At 40.2% G+C, this 15,512-nt stretch overlaps 2 protein-coding genes across 11 annotated transcripts in view; one reads left to right on the top strand and one right to left on the bottom strand.

The window, feature by feature from the left end:
* The window catches only part of Phactr2 (phosphatase and actin regulator 2), a 268,605-nt gene that overhangs the window by 101,980 nt on the left and 151,113 nt on the right, over positions 1–15,512 (top strand). The gene's annotated exons all lie outside the window — the stretch shown is intronic.
* LOC128118437 (small vasohibin-binding protein-like) lies at positions 8,140–8,726 on the bottom strand. Its single transcript, XM_052751074.1, has one exon. The coding sequence runs from the start codon at positions 8,598–8,600 to the stop codon at positions 8,400–8,402; it is 201 nt and encodes a 66-aa protein (XP_052607034.1). The 5' UTR covers positions 8,601–8,726; the 3' UTR covers positions 8,140–8,399.

The following is a 15,512-nucleotide window of genomic DNA, read 5'->3' as shown; positions in this document are numbered from 1 at the left end:
TAACGGTTTCACTAAACTCTTTTTCCATACAAATCTCATTACTTAATAGTTCAACCAGCAATGAAAAAAGATTATTACTGTTTACCACATCAATGTATTTGTTATTGTCCTTTTTTTTCATGATAGCCATCTTAGTGGGTGTGACTCAGTATCTTGTTATGATCTTGATTTGCTTTTTCCTAAAGGACAACCTGGATGAATGGGTTTCTCCTCATGTGTCTTTGGCCATTTTTATATTTTCTCTCCTCCATCTTTGATGGGAGTTTTTAAGACGTGAGTAATGACGAGCTTCTTAGAGACAGTGAGGTACAAGAGGACTGTCCCAGGTTTGTTTTCTTGTACTTGGCTTTGAAGGTCACGACAGTCATTATTACCCTGGTTAAAGGAGGAACGTGTGGATGTCTTTTCAGTTTTTAGCACTTACTAGCCTCCAGATGACTTGAGTCTTACAGAAAATTAATCAGTTTGAGCCATGATCTGCCTGTTCTTCATAGCACTGTGAGCTGTTGAAGAATTTGCCTATAAGATAGTTTCATAAATTCTTTACTAGTTAAATTTCTTTCTACTAACTACACATTGAGAAATAATATATATATATATATATATATATATATATATATATATATATGGAGAAAGAGAGAGAGAGAGAGAGAGAGAGAGAGAGAGAGAGAGAGAGAGAGAGAGAATAGTGTGTAGTCTCAGACTGAGAGAGTAATGAAACCTAGATTTTAAAACTCATCTCAACAGTTAGGTCTATACAGGACCTTTGTTCTGTTGTCTCACCAGAAAGAAGATTCTATAAAATGTGAAAAATACCCTTCTCAGTTTCCAGTGGAAGCCGCTACTTATTTTTCTCATAACTCCATAAGATTACAAAGATTAGACATTTTAGGGCAGAAAAGATCTAAAGCTTGTTATTTTCCAAAGAAATACAGATGATCCCAGCATGCCTTACAGGAGCAATTGTTGGTAGCAGGTCTTTTCCAACAGTTTTCATTTGCACCCCCTTTTGGAATAAGAAATTTTGATGCACCCTCAGGCACATAGATGTACAAAATATGTATACAAATCAAGCATTCAGAGGCAGATGTGCTGGCACATGCCTTTAATCCCTGAACTTGGGGGACAGAAACCTGTGGATTTCTGTGTGTGCCAGGCTAGCCAAGACTACAAAATGAGACCCTCTCTCAAAATAAAAGAGATAAATATCAAATATTTAATGGTATCTAAATCAGAGTCAAGTTTATTTTAAAACAATTCCTTGCTGTACATGAACATTTACCATTCATATAAAGACAAAAGCAAATTTACATGCTGTTTTTCCACAAAGGGTTAAATCTTGGCTGAATATTTCATACTGTAGGATGTAGCGCATCTTCCACATTTTTTAGAGTTGATCAATATTTTGATTTTATAATTGTGACTGCTGAGAATGCCACTTCTCATAAATACATAGTACAAAATGGCAGAAGTATATTTAGAACAATTTCAGAAATTGTTGGAAATTCTGTGCTAATCCCAAGCCAAAATTCGTTGACCGGTTTTATATGAAACTCAAGCTAGCAACTCAAATTATATATATATTTTAAGTAAAGCTTTCTAATAATGCAATACAAAGGTATTTGATACCTACATGCTGAGGAATGAGGGTAAAGACGTGATCAAAGTCTTTGTTTTCTATAATCAAACCATTTTGTTTCTACAAAAGCAGAATACTTTGTGTGTACGGTAAAAACACTCCAACTCAAAAACAGTAGTCTGGAATCTGAGCCAACATGTTCCAGGCCGTGTTCATTGGCATTGTGTAGCATGATGACATTGTTCTTAAAGTATCCATGTTGTGTGTTCAAAATCAAGGATGCAACCGGGCAGTGGTGGCACATGCCTTTAATCCCAGCACTCAGGAGGCAGAGGCAGGCAGATCTCTGTGAGTTCAAGGCCAATCTTGACTACAGAGTGAGTTCCAGAGAAGGCTCAAAGCTACACAGAGAAACCTTGTCTCAAAATAAATAAATAAATAAATAAATAAATAAATAAATAAATAAATAAATAAATAAATAAAAATAAAAAATAAAAAAGTCAAGGATGCAGTGAAGTCTTGCAACTCCATATTGATGAGTGTTGCTAATAACACCTCAGATTTATAATGAGTTTGATTTTGGATTAATTTCCTCATTACATGTTTTCTTGTTTACTACTTTTCCACAATCCTCATATTCAGTTGCATGACCCCATTTGTCAAGGTATAAGGAACTGGGCACCAATGTGTATATACATATATATATATATGATTTTTTTGTTGTTTTTTGAGACAGGGTTTTTTTCTGTGTAGTTTTGGTGCCTGTCCTGGAACTTGCTCTGTAGACCAGGCTGGCCTCGAACTCACAGAGATCCACTTGGCTCTCCCTCCTGAGTGCTGGGATTAAAGGCTTCGGCCACCTCTGCCCGGCATTCAAACTGTATTTTAAAAAGTTGACTGAGCAACTAGCCTTGCAAAGATGGCCAAGGTTCTGGGAATGTGGTGAATTCTATCAGGGAAGATTGATAATACACAGACATACAAGGTAGTTGTACACAAACTAATATAATACAAAAATAAAATCAGGGAAGATAGATAATACACAAACATACAAGGTAGTTAGAAACAAGCTAATGTGATGCAGAATCAGACAGTGTAAGGTCGGGGCAGGGCTGCTCTCATTGGGAGGATGGGCATGTTGAGAGAATGCAGACAATTGAAGCGTAGGGGAAAGCTGTGCAGATATCACAGGCTGGGGAACAAGACGTCCAAGTTTGACTATTACCTTTGAATGTGGTTTGGGTCCTCCAAAAATGATGATGAAATTTCATAGCCATCATGGATGTTTGACTATGGGGAGTCTTGAAGGGATGAGCAGGTTTTAGAAGGGATCAAGGCCTTCCTCAGATACCATATGCTGAGGGTGGGTGGTTATAAAGCCAGTCAGCAATCTAACTTGTCTTTGACACAAGCTCACCCGTCTAGTGCTGGTATGGGGTGAACTCCCCACTGATCTTAGGCTTCCCATCTTCTAGCACGGTCAGCCAGACGGCCTCTTTCCATTTCAAGTCACTGATGTCCAGTATTCTGTGGTAGCCACAGAATGTAGACTGGTGGAGCATGCTTTGCCCTCTTGAGGAACAGCTTGCAAACCAATGTGGCCAAAGTAGCAAGGTTTCAAAGGTGACTTGTAGGATATAAATTCAAAGAAACAGCCAATGTAAAACCAAATTGATTGGTCTTTGTGTTAACAATCAGGTATGGCATCTGGTAAGTGTCTTCGTTCCTTATTATTATTCTAAATTTCTATGAATTTAGGGGCTTAAGACAACACAAATGTGTTATCATAGTTCTGGAGGCCTGAAATCCCAAATCAGCCAGCAGAGCTGCCCTTGTTATAGGGTCAAGAGAAGCGCCCCTTGCCTTTTCTTCACATCCCTTGAGCATGGCCCTTTACTGTATGCCAAGAGTATAGAATCTTCTGGTCAGAGACCTCCAATCTAGTTCCTAATTGTGCTGATTTAAATGTGAAAGGCCCCCATTGGCTCATACGTTTGAATATTTGGTCCCCAGTTGGTGGAACTGTTTGGGAAGGTCTAGGAGGTGTGCTTTTTTGCTGGAGGAGATGTGTCATTGGGGGTGGGCTTCAAGGCTTCCAAAGCCCCCTGCCGTCCCCAGCGTGTTCATTACAGTTTGAGCTATAACCTCTCAGCTGTTTCTGATGCTATACCTTTGCTCCACTATCGTGGACTCTAATCTGCTGAAGCCAGAGGCCCAATTAAGTGCTTTCTTTTATAAGTTACTTTGGCCATGGTGTCTTATCCCAGCAATAGGAAGCAAGTGATACACTGAATCTCTCACTCTAGCTCAGACTTCCTGTCTCCTTTTCACGGACTCTTGGATTATCTGAGACTGTTGAAATAATCCATGAAAAAAAACCACCTTGCCTCAAAATCTTCATTTTGGCCACACCTGCAAGTCTGCAAAGTCCTTTTTGCTGTTCACAGGTTCAAAGGGTCAGGGTGTGGATGTATCAAAGACAGGAAAGGATGATGGTGGAGAAGGGGACTGATTTTCAGTGCACCTTGTTTGAGCAATGTGTGGTTTCTGAGTCTAAAACACACACTCAATAATCAGAGAAGGTGAAGGCAATTGGGCATGGTATGATTTTTCTAGACAATTCTCATAGCAATGTAAAATTCCCTGATTCTAATATTACTCATATCTCCCTCTTTAGACACCTGCCTGGAAAAGAGTAGAAATGAACCATGTCAGTCTACTGACAAGGGAAGAATCTTTTCACCTAAGAACAAAACATATTTCTAGTATCCATTCCACATTTTCCTTTTAGGTGTATTTTTAAAAATCAAATGAATTTTCAGCATTTAACTTACTATCAGCCCCTCCGTTGGGAATGAATCCTCCAAGTATTAAGTTAGAAGGTTTGGGCTGTATTCCTAAGTAACTGGCACCTGTCTGTGGTGGAGCAACACTGCCTGTCATCATGATGGAGCCTTCAGAGAAAGCCTGTGAAGGTTGGGGTGGGTGCTGATGCAAATCAGTGACAATTGTGTATGTGTGACCTAGAGTGAGTATGTCCCACTGCATGGGGGGCCTTTAACTTGAAATGTGGTATTGCTGCACATCAGTGCCATGGTGAGTCTGGTGTGCTGCCAAAGGCAGGAAAATATTCCAGAAAGAAGCATATTGTAAAGGAGCCCAAAACAGCCCTGTGCTCTTCCACCACAAGAAAGAGAAGCCCTGAGATAATGAGATTCAAATTGAGGGAGCGTTTGGGCTGCAGCTCACATTCATCTGGAGTGTTCTCTGTGATGTTGTTCCTTGTTGGGAACAACCCGTGAAATGTGCCACGTACAACATGTGGCATTACACACTTTCCAAGTGAGCAGCATAGTGCCGGCTGACCTCCGAGAGGCACTCAACAGGGCTGCTGCTCTAATGTTCTTTGGTCTTCTAGAAGTTCAAGTTTTTTTTTTTTTTTTTGTCCAGGAAAATCTCTGTGACAAGAGGAAGATGAAAACCTTGGATACATGTCCAAAATAGCTTCAGCGAGGGGGTTTAAATTTTGCTCTCTGAAAACAAGACCATCTTATTAATGTTGGTTGGGCTTCTCTTAAAGAGCAGACCCTCCCAAAGACATCATTAAGAGACAGCTTGGGTAGAAGAAGAACAAAAATGATGGAGGCCCTCCGAGGCTGTCTTTATTCTGCAATCCTTTCTTAGATCATATTTGCTCCGTTGCCAGGGTTATGAATCTGTCTCTGTTGTGGAATGATGCCACGTATACTGGAACATGGAAATTAATATACGAAAAGAATGTTTTATGAAAGAAATAAGCCAGAACTATGCTGGTATGGATCAGCCTCTAAAACAAGGAAAGGAGCTGAGGTGATTCATCTCTGAGTCTGGACCCCTTCCCCAAGCCCACCTCAGTCAGACCCTCCCAGCAACTGACTGTGAGCAGATGCTCGTTTACACCCTTCCGTAAGGAAGAAGATGCATCAGTATTAGTGGCTTTTCTTACGCTCTGACAAAGGGATCTTCAGGACAGGAGGGTCTATTTAGGCTCACAGTTTGAGGGTACAAGCCCTCCTGATGGGGAACATGTGATGGCAAGAGCGGCGTGTGGTTGCTGGTCACATGGCATCTGCAGTTGGGAGAGAGAGATGAATGCTGGCTCTTGGCTACCTTCCTCTTTTTTGTGTGCAGTGTAGAACCCCAGCTGGAACTGTGCTACCCACATTTAGGATGAGTCTTCGCACCTCAATGAATATAATCTAGATATTCTTATAGACACACCCAGGAGCCTGTCTTTCGAATGACTTCAGAACCTGACAAACTGATGGTGTTTACTTCCATAGTACCTGAACTATTTTTTTTTTTAAGTTCTTTCTTGTCTCAAGCACTGGCTTATAGACAAGGCTTCCTTGAAGTCTGCAAAGTATGATTATTTAGAGTACTTCTATTTGGTGGTGAATGGTGTTTTATACCTTGAACTGGATATCTGTATTTTACCTAAACATTAATATTTTATTGTTTTACATTACCTAGGCAAGTATGTATAAATAGAGACAAATGACATTTTGGGGTATTTGACTTTTTTTTTTAAAATTAATCAGCTTTAGTGTTATAGCAGTTTCAAGCTTATAGCAAGACTGAGCTAAATGCACTGAGTTCACACTGCAGCCTGACACACTTGGCCCTCCCCCAAACCAATGTGCTTCCTTTGTTGAACCTTCCTTATCTCCCAAAGACCACAGCTTACATTAAAGCACACTCTTCATTTGTACTTCTGGAGGTGTGGACAAATATGGATGGCATGTGTGCACCACAATAGTGCCATCTGATGTAGTCACAGACTGCTCTAAAAATCCTCTGTGATCTTCCTATTCATTTCATGTTCTCTCCGGACCCTTAATTTGTCTCTATGCTTTTGCCTTTTCCAGAGTGTCATAAAAGTGGAATTATACAGGATACTACCTTCTCAGATTGTCTCTTTTTACTTTGTTATATGCGTTTATGTTTCCTTCATGTCTTTGCATTATTTTGTAGCTCACTTCTTCTTACCCTTCAATAATGTTCCATTGTGCAGGTAAACCACAGTCTACTTATTTATTCAAAAATCAAAGATTCTCTTGGTTGCTTTCACACCTTGGCAGTTATGATTCAAGCTGCCATCATCATGCATATATAGGTTTTTTGGTTGATATAATTTCAGTTCATTTGGTTGGATACCAAGTGTCTTAGTTTTCTATTTGTTTCTGTGATAAAACACTGATCAAAACCAACTTGAGGGGGAAAGGTTTTATAACATCTTCCCTTGTCCATCATCAAGGGAAGCCAGGTCAAGAGCTTAAGGCAGGAATCTGGAGGCAGGAACTGAAGCATAGACCATGGAGGGGTGCTGCTTACCAGCTTTTTTCCTTTGATTTGCTCAGCCTGCTTTCTTATGCAACCCAGGCCACCTGCCTAAGGTTAGTACTGCCGATAGTAGGCATCAAAATCAACTAGAAACTAAGAAAATGCCTCAAAGATGTGTCCAAAGTACAATCGGATGAAAACAATTTCTTAATTGAGATTCCCTCTTCCCAGGCATGTCCATGTTTTTTGTCAAATTGACAAAAACTGACTCTGATGCCAAGGAATGTGATTATTGGATCATATATCAAGAGTATGTTTGGTTTTATAATAAATTGCCAAATTGTCTTCCAAAATGGACATGCATTTTGTATTCCCAGCAGTCAGGAATGGGAGTTCCCATTGCTCCACATCTCTATCAGCTATTGGCAGTGTCTGTGTTCTGGCTTTGGGCCATTCTTGCAGATGTGTAGTGATACCTCATATTTGCTTCAATTTGTAATTCTCTAGTGGCCTATAGAGATGTTGAACATCTTTTCAGATGTACACTTGGAATACCTATATGTTCTTTGGTAAAATGCCTTTTACTTGTTTTTACAATTGGCTTGTTCATTGTCTTTCAAGAGCTCAGTGTATAGTTTGGACAACCAGTGCTTTTTAATCAAATGTGTCTTCTTCAAGTACTCTCTTCCAGTCATTGGCTTGTCAAATTCTTTTGACATTGTTTTTCACAGAATGCAAGTTTTTAATATTAAGAAAGTCCACCATGAAAATGATTTATTTCATAGACTATGCTTTGGTGTGGTGTCTAAAAAGTCACCTAACACACGGTAGGTCATCTAAATTTTCTCCTGAGTTGTCATCTAGGGTTTTTGTGATTTTTGTACCTACCATTTGGGTCTGTGATCTACTGTGAGCTACATTGTATGAAAATTAGTGTGTGAGCCCAGGTTCATTTTTTTTTGACATTGGTATCTAATTACTCTTTAAAAGATGAACTTTTTACATTTACTATGTGCTTGTGTGTGTGTGTGTGTGCACGTGTGTATGCACGTGCGCGCGTGCATGCATACATGTGTGCTACAGTGGATGTGTGGCAGTCAGATGAAAACCTGTGGGAGTCCGTTCTCCCTTTCCACCCTGTGGGTTCCAGTGGTTTCAGTCTAGGTTATCAGTCGTGGTGGTGAGAGCCTTCGCCTGCTGAGCCATCTTACAAGCCCAGATGAACTTTTTTTTTTTTTTTTAACATTTTGTATTTTATTCTTTTTAGGGAAGACACACAGTTTCACTAGAAACAATGATTTTTCTCACACAGTAGAAAAAAGGCCTTTTAAAAAATCTGCTGTCCCAGATGAAAAGTCTACCCAGCAAGCACTGGGCCAGTTCTGAGAGGAGGAACCAATGTGGTGGAAGTTACCTACAGGAAGTTGAGTGCAGAGGTCTCCACAAGTCTTGTTCAGTTCTGTGAGGCTCCAGGTGCTCTGACTAGGATGGGGCTGGCTCACTCCCCAGGTGGCTGCATTTGCTTACAGAACTCATCAAACTGCTGCTGCTCCAGCTCTGTCATGACTCTGTTGAGAGCGTAGATCTCTGCTCTTTGTCTTTGCTTCAGCTCCTGCTGCGCAGATTTCTGCTTAGCCTTCTCCACTCTGAAGGCAGGTTCTTTAACTTTGGGTTTTTCTTTCGGGCCAGGTGGATCCATGGCTTGGCTTCTGAATGCTTCTTGGTCAGCTCTGACCCGGCCTGGGGCTCCGGGCCTCCGCCACGTCGCAGACCAGGCCCCACGCGGGGTTTACCCTCGCCTTCCCCTTCGGCGGGACCGGGGCACCCACCCAGATGAACTTTTAAAGATAATAGATTAAAATATTTAAAGTTATGGTTTAAATCGGATTACAGAGGGCTAAAGAGGTAGCTCAGCCATGAAGCGCAGTTGCTGCTCTCCCAGAGGACTTGAGTAGGGTTCCAAGTGTCCACATTAGGTCACTCACAACCACCTGCAAGTTCATCTCCAAAGGGTCTGACCCTCCCTTTTTCTGGCATGCAGAGACACAAATACACACATATGCATTGATTTAAGGACAATTAATCTTTCAATTGGAAGACGTTTTGCTAAGGGAAATAAGCCACACACAGAGGAGCAATCACTGTATGTTCTCAGTCGCAGGTGGAAGCTGGAATGTTGGCCATGGCAGTGGGAAAAAGAAGCAATGTTTATTAGAGCCTAGAAAGGCTGTGGGTGGAAGGGATGGAGAGAGCTTGGTTGATGGGTACAGTAGAGAAACTGGATGGAGAAACAACCTCCGATGCTGTAGCACAGTAGAATAACTATGGCAGAATATTTCAATATAGTTAGTAGAGACTTGAAAGGTTCCCAGCAAAGAAATGATAAGTGTCCTATGTGATTGACGTGCCAGTTATCATGATTTGGTCATTACACATTTTATACACATATTAAAATGTCACTCCATACCACATAAATAATACAATTGCTATGTCAAAAATTAAAAAAAAAAAACCTGCATTCTTGCAAAGAAACAGCTCTGAATTAGAAGCACCTATTGTACCAGTCAAGACAGTGTCATGAAGTGACTAAGATACTTCATTCAATCCCGCCTTGAGAAAGTGCTAGCCCATGCAAACGTGTCCAAGCCTCATTTGTACTGCACCTGCTCCCGTAGGTCTTTGATAGGAAAGTGAATTGACCCTATTTAGAAATTGACCTAAAAAACTTGGTGTTCTGATTCCTGCCCCTGGTCTTTTTGTATGTGTGATAACTCTAGAAACAAACTTGTTTTCCCTGGCAGATAATCTTGCAATAACAATGTGGTCACCAGAACGCTCCCTCATTCAGGGAAGGGCCTGAGATGCAGCCTAAGGTCTCCTGTAGAAAGTTGCAGCGGAAGAATAAGAATGTACTGTTCTCGTGAAAGGCTATAATTAAACCAATGTATTTTCCTGCCGTCTGATCTTGCTAGAGTAGGAACACTCAGTTCTGTTCATTCAGAAAGAGCGGTTTTGCTGAAAATCAAACTTTAGGTTTTGTTGTTTCTTTCAGTCTTGATATGTGGTCTAATATGTATTTGAATGTGGTAGTTACATATAGAACCTATTGAAAAAAAAACCGGTCCGTGTTTTCACTTGGGGGTCTTGCTGTCAGCTGTGACTTACGGCCCCCAATCACCTCCTACTCCTTGTTGCTGTATTACGAGTGGTCACAGTAAAGGAGTCAAAAGATAGTGAGGCCGGGCCAGTGGGATAATTTATCTCTTGTCTACTCCTTTGGAGGGAAGGCCTTGGCTTCATGCCAGAGATGATAAACAGCCGCAGTATCCGCGCAGCAAGGTGTCAGGTTGATGATTGAGCATCTGGGTGTGTGCAGGTTGCTGCAGGCACGTCGCGGGGTATTTGCATGTTGCAAATATTTGCTCTTTGGATGGAGTGAGCACGTGGAAGAAGTACTGCAGCAAATGTAAAAACTGGTCTTGTCCCTATGGGATCAGCTAGCTATCAGTGACCTGACTGTCTTGAAGTCAGACATCAGCACCACTTTCTTAAGTCCTTTTCTCAATTCATTTAGACAGGATAGAGCAATTTAGGAAGCCCAAGAAATGGAAGAAATGGCTGTGTACAGACTCGCGTCTACTATGAAGGGATTGATCTGTCCTAAGGTCACTATTATCTTGTAAATGATGCAAAACACATTAAAATTGTGATATTTTATCCTCTCCTTGTTGCTATTCACAAACAAATGTATTATCTCATTCTTATGTAGAACATTTGTTATGAACTAAGCTTAAAATTGCACTCTCCGGGCACATGGATTTGAACAGTTGGTTTCCAGCTGCTGGTAGTGATCTGGAGATGGAGGCACATTTAGGAGGAGGGGCCTAGCTGGGGGTAAGTAGATCTCTAGAGGGCGGGCCCTGAGGTTTTGTAGCCAAGCCTTGCTCCCTTCCCCATCTGTTTCCTGATTCTCCACAATTGATGTAGTAACTAGTTAACCTCATGGTCCTACCTGCATGCCTTGCTTGCTGTGACAAATGGTATCCCTTCAAACTGTGAACCAGAAAAAAAAAATCACCCCCTTTAAATTGTTTTTTTTCAGGTATTTTATCATAACAATGGGAATAGTAAGCAATAGGTTATGTTTTCTTTTTAAAAATCCAAATAGGGTTACCCGTACTATGTAACTTTCCCCCTTAACGGTACCCATTAAATATTTATTCATAGTGATAGGTTTGAGTATTTTCAATATTATTTCATTCTTTATACTTACCAACTATATTTAGCTAGTCTATTTTTAATGGAGCAAAAGAATGTTGGAGAGGTATGCCCCCCCATCTCTGAACACAAAATTCCCTACAAAATGTGCCTTTTACAAATCTCCAGTTACTTAAATATGCCTGCAGGACAAATTCAGACTCTCACAGGCAGCATATGAAAATATCTCTTCTTCTTGACATTTAGAAACAGTTAATGTTTAAATCTTTGTCAATCAGTAGATGAAAAATAGTTAAGCACTAATAATAAATAATTAATCGTTGTTTTAACTTGCTCTGTTTAACCCACTTCATGTGCCTTTCTTTTTTGTGACCAAACTCTACATTTTTCTTGTCTGCTGCACATTTTATTCAATGTTTTTCTTACTGGTTTGTAATGGCACTTTAAATCAAAGAACCATGCAAGACTCACATGCAGAACTTTAAAAAACTCCATGTAACCACTTTTACAAAACATAAAAATCCTTTTTATAAGGATTCTGAACTTTATCTTTTGTTTAGAAAAGCTCTTTTCATTCCTAATTTATTGTTAAAGGATTAAATCATATGGTTTCTCTTTACATATGTATATATATATATTTCTATATATGTGCATACATATTCTTAATTTTACTTGTAAAAGTGTGTATTTTATATAAAGAATAAAATAAGATTTTATTACCTTTGCCAATATACTCCTATGTACCACTACCATTTCTTGACTCACTAAAAATAATCAACTTTACTATAGATTATTTGCTATATATATCAAGGTCTGTGGTCGGTGCAGTAACCTGGAGACAGCTGACTTCCAAGAAAAATGTAGTTAAATCATTTGATTCACAAATTAAAGTATTGAAATGTGAGATAAGTTAGGATTTTCCCCAAAATCCCATTTTTAGTTACTTTTATGTTTTTAAACACTGATTATGTTGGCTCATTTTGACCAATATGTACTTATTGGGACATACGTTGTCATAAATAATGAATTTTCAGGTCATTGTATATTATTACTTTTTTGAAATTTTATTTTCTACTTATTTCTTTTAGGCTATGTCTATTCAATGCACACACATACAGAGGTTATTGACTTCAAAATCATTAAAACACAAATGTCGAGTATTTCTGGCTATCTCTTATCTTAGTGTCTGGATTTGCTGGGAGAAGTATAAACTTCTATTCTAAGAACCTCCTAGAGTCTTTCTAATTAATTCTATTTTTATCTGTTAGCCAGTTTGGGTGGGATTTGTTATTGTTGTTGTTGTAGTTTGTTTTGTTTTGTTGTTTGGTTTGTTTTTTGCCAAACTGAAAAAGGAGAAAACAACAAAGAAACATACCAATGACACTGAACTTTTCGAGGACCAGTAACTCATCTACTCCTTGTTCATAATTTTTCAGATCTGAAACTTTGCCAAACAGAAATATATTCATTTTCTGTGCTGCATAGCAGATTACCACAAACTTGGCAACTTAAAACAATATTAATTATTTCACAGTTTTCATGGGCCAAGAATCTAAGCACAGCTTAGCTAGACCCACTTGAAGGTTGAAATCCAAGGGTTAGCAGTACAGAGTTCACATCTGAAGGTTTAGCTGAGGGAAGGAAGAAGGTACTGGTTCCCAGCCCACTGGGGTTACTCTTTGCAACGCTGGACACAGGACTGCTGCATCTTCCAAGCCAGCAAAGAAAGCAAGGTGCTGTGGCAAACCTTCTATTGAAACAAATCTACAAATCAGCATATATAGCATAACAATCTCTTCACACTCTGTACATAAAGGAATGTCATTGGGTGGCATCCAGTCGCCTTTGATATATCCTTTTGATTAGAAGCAAGTCACAGGTGTGTGTGTGTGTGTGTGTGTGTGTGTGTGTGTGTGTGTGTGTGTGTGTCAGAGAGAGAGAGAGAGAGAGAGAGAGAGAGAGAGAAAGAATCATGAAGTTCCCTTTTGTGACTGTCCCAGAGCTTCCGAGACAATTTCAAACAATGGCATTTCTGGTAAAGCAATCAAAGTATTCCAGAAGAAAGTTTAATAATATTTTTGGTTGTTGCATGAATCCTAATTGGTCTTACAATAAAAACCTGGAGCCAGATATCAGGGTGAAAACTCAAAGATCAGAGAAGCAGAGCAAGCCATAGCTACCACCTCTTACCTCACCAACTCCTCAGCCTGACAGAGCCTCTGCAAGAGAAAGTGAATTCCTGTTTCCTTCTGCCTTATATTCCTTTCTCTGCCCATATCACTTCCTATTTCAACCTTCCTAGTGCTGGGATTAAAAATGTGTGATCCCAAGTGCTGGAATTAAAGGTGTGTGCCACCACTGCCTGACCTCTGTGGCTAACTCTGTGACTGGCTCTGCCCTCTGATCTTTGGGCAAGCTTTATTTCTTAGATGACAAATACATCACCACAGTTGGTAGATGATGACACTCTTGGTACACAGCATTTCTTGTGGCAGAAGAAGATTTAAGTCCCAGTCATTCTGAGTGCTTGATAAGTAGCTACAAACTCAAGGATCACCATTAAAAAGAAATATACTAAAAAGAGAAAAAAAATACTAAGAATAGTGGTTTGCACAGAGTTGGCGCTATATAAAGGCTTGTTAAACAATGAATCACTACATGTCTAAAATGGGGAGCACGGAACAGAAATAGCTGTTTTTAAAATTCCTTTATCAGATTTTTCAAGTGATTGACAGTCTCGATGGAGAGACTGAAACCTCCAAGTTCCCTGTTTGGAATATTTTGTACCATTGGCAATACTTCAAGAGATTTGGTACCATTCCCATCGTCCCGTTCTTGTAAACTAGGATTTGCAAACCAATTAGAAAAACCAGTTTAGGATACCACTGCATTTGGAACCTACCTAGTGCCTCAGATATATCAATATGGCTATACTGATTTGGGTAGAAAACTTTGAAAAATCCATTTGCTTTGATGATGGCAGCAGAGATTTATTACTTTAAAGAGTATCCCTCCAGAATAGGAGAGCAAGGAAAGAGATACCATGATAAATGAAGACATCATGGGACTAGGAAGAGGCAGGGTGCCAGGGAAGTTCTCAGGAATCCATAAGAATGACTCCACCTTGGACCACTGGCAATGGTCGAGAGGGTGTCTGGACTGGTCTGCTCTGGTAACTGGACTAGTGAATACCCTAACTGTCATCATAGAGCCTTCATCCAGTGACTGATGGAAGCAGATGCAGAGATCCATGGCCAGGCACCAGGCTGAGCTCCGGGAATCCAATTGGTGATAGAGAGGAGGGATTCTATGGGCAGGGGACTTCGAGATCATGATGGGAAAACGTGCAGAGATGACCAGCCACACTAGCCACACATTAGCCAACCTATGAACTGTGGACTAATAACTGTGGAGCCCCCATAGGACTAGACTAGGCCTTCTGGATATGGGAGACAGTTGTTTAGCTTAAACTGTTTGGGGGGGGGGCCCTCAGGCAGGGCGATCGAGATCTGTCCTTGGTGCATGGGTGGACTTTTTGGAGACCAGCGCCTAGGGTGTGACACCTTGCACAGCCTTGGTGCAGCGGGGAGGACCTTGGACCTGCCTCAGCTGAGTGTGCCAGGCTCTGCTGACTCCCCATGGGAGACCTTGACTTGGGAAATGTGGGGATGGGGGGGATGGATGGGGGGGTGGGAAGAAGGAAGGGGGAAATCTGTGGTTGGTATGTAAAGTGAATAGAAAATTTCTTACTAATAAAAAAAAGAAAAGACAGATGATAGTTATCAGGAAAAAAAAGTAAAAAAAAAGAGTGTCTCTGATGGAGGAAGTAGGAAGTGGAAAGGTTCTGAATGAGGAGAGCAGCACATGGGCTTGGAGGTTAGACCACAGACATGAACAGGACAATTAAGGATGGATGACTGGGACTAATGTAAAGCCTTGAAGGTCATCAAAAAATCTTCAACTGTTGCTTTGAGTACAATTGGGAGTCACTCCAGTGCCGTCCTAACACGTCTCCATAAGAGTTATGACAATTATGATGGAGGGAAAAGCCTCCTATAGTTTAGTGTAAATTCACAATAGATTTATGTATAAAAATTAATAGACCATGTCCCCAAGCATCCAAGATTAACTCAAATGCTAGGAAGAAAATATGATGAAGATTACCATTCCAGTTATAAGTTATTTTTTCATTTATATTAAGTGTCATATGTAGATGTAATCAACCATCTTATTAAATAAGAAACACAGAACCAATGCAAAGAAGAAAGCCAAGAGGTCAGAGCTAAAACCTTACCCTTCCTCCTGCGGTGGTCCTACCTCTCCGAAAGAGAGCTACTTCCTGTGTAAAAGTCTTTATATAGACTTTCTGTTCTGCCTTCTCATTGGTTGTAAA

This window comes from Peromyscus californicus, unplaced genomic scaffold (assembly GCF_007827085.1).
Source record: "Peromyscus californicus insignis strain IS unplaced genomic scaffold, ASM782708v3 Scaffold_22__1_contigs__length_63687245, whole genome shotgun sequence".
NCBI lineage: Eukaryota > Metazoa > Chordata > Mammalia > Rodentia > Cricetidae > Peromyscus > Peromyscus californicus.
Note: the sequence above shows the minus strand (reverse complement) of the source record. Positions and strands in the feature narration are given on the sequence as shown.

What these genes read in the sequence shown, in the direction of transcription:
- LOC128118437 (XM_052751074.1), bottom strand. Translation starts at nt 8,600, where the DNA reads ATGGATCCACCTGGCCCGAAAGAAAAACCCAAAGTTAAAGAACCTGCC.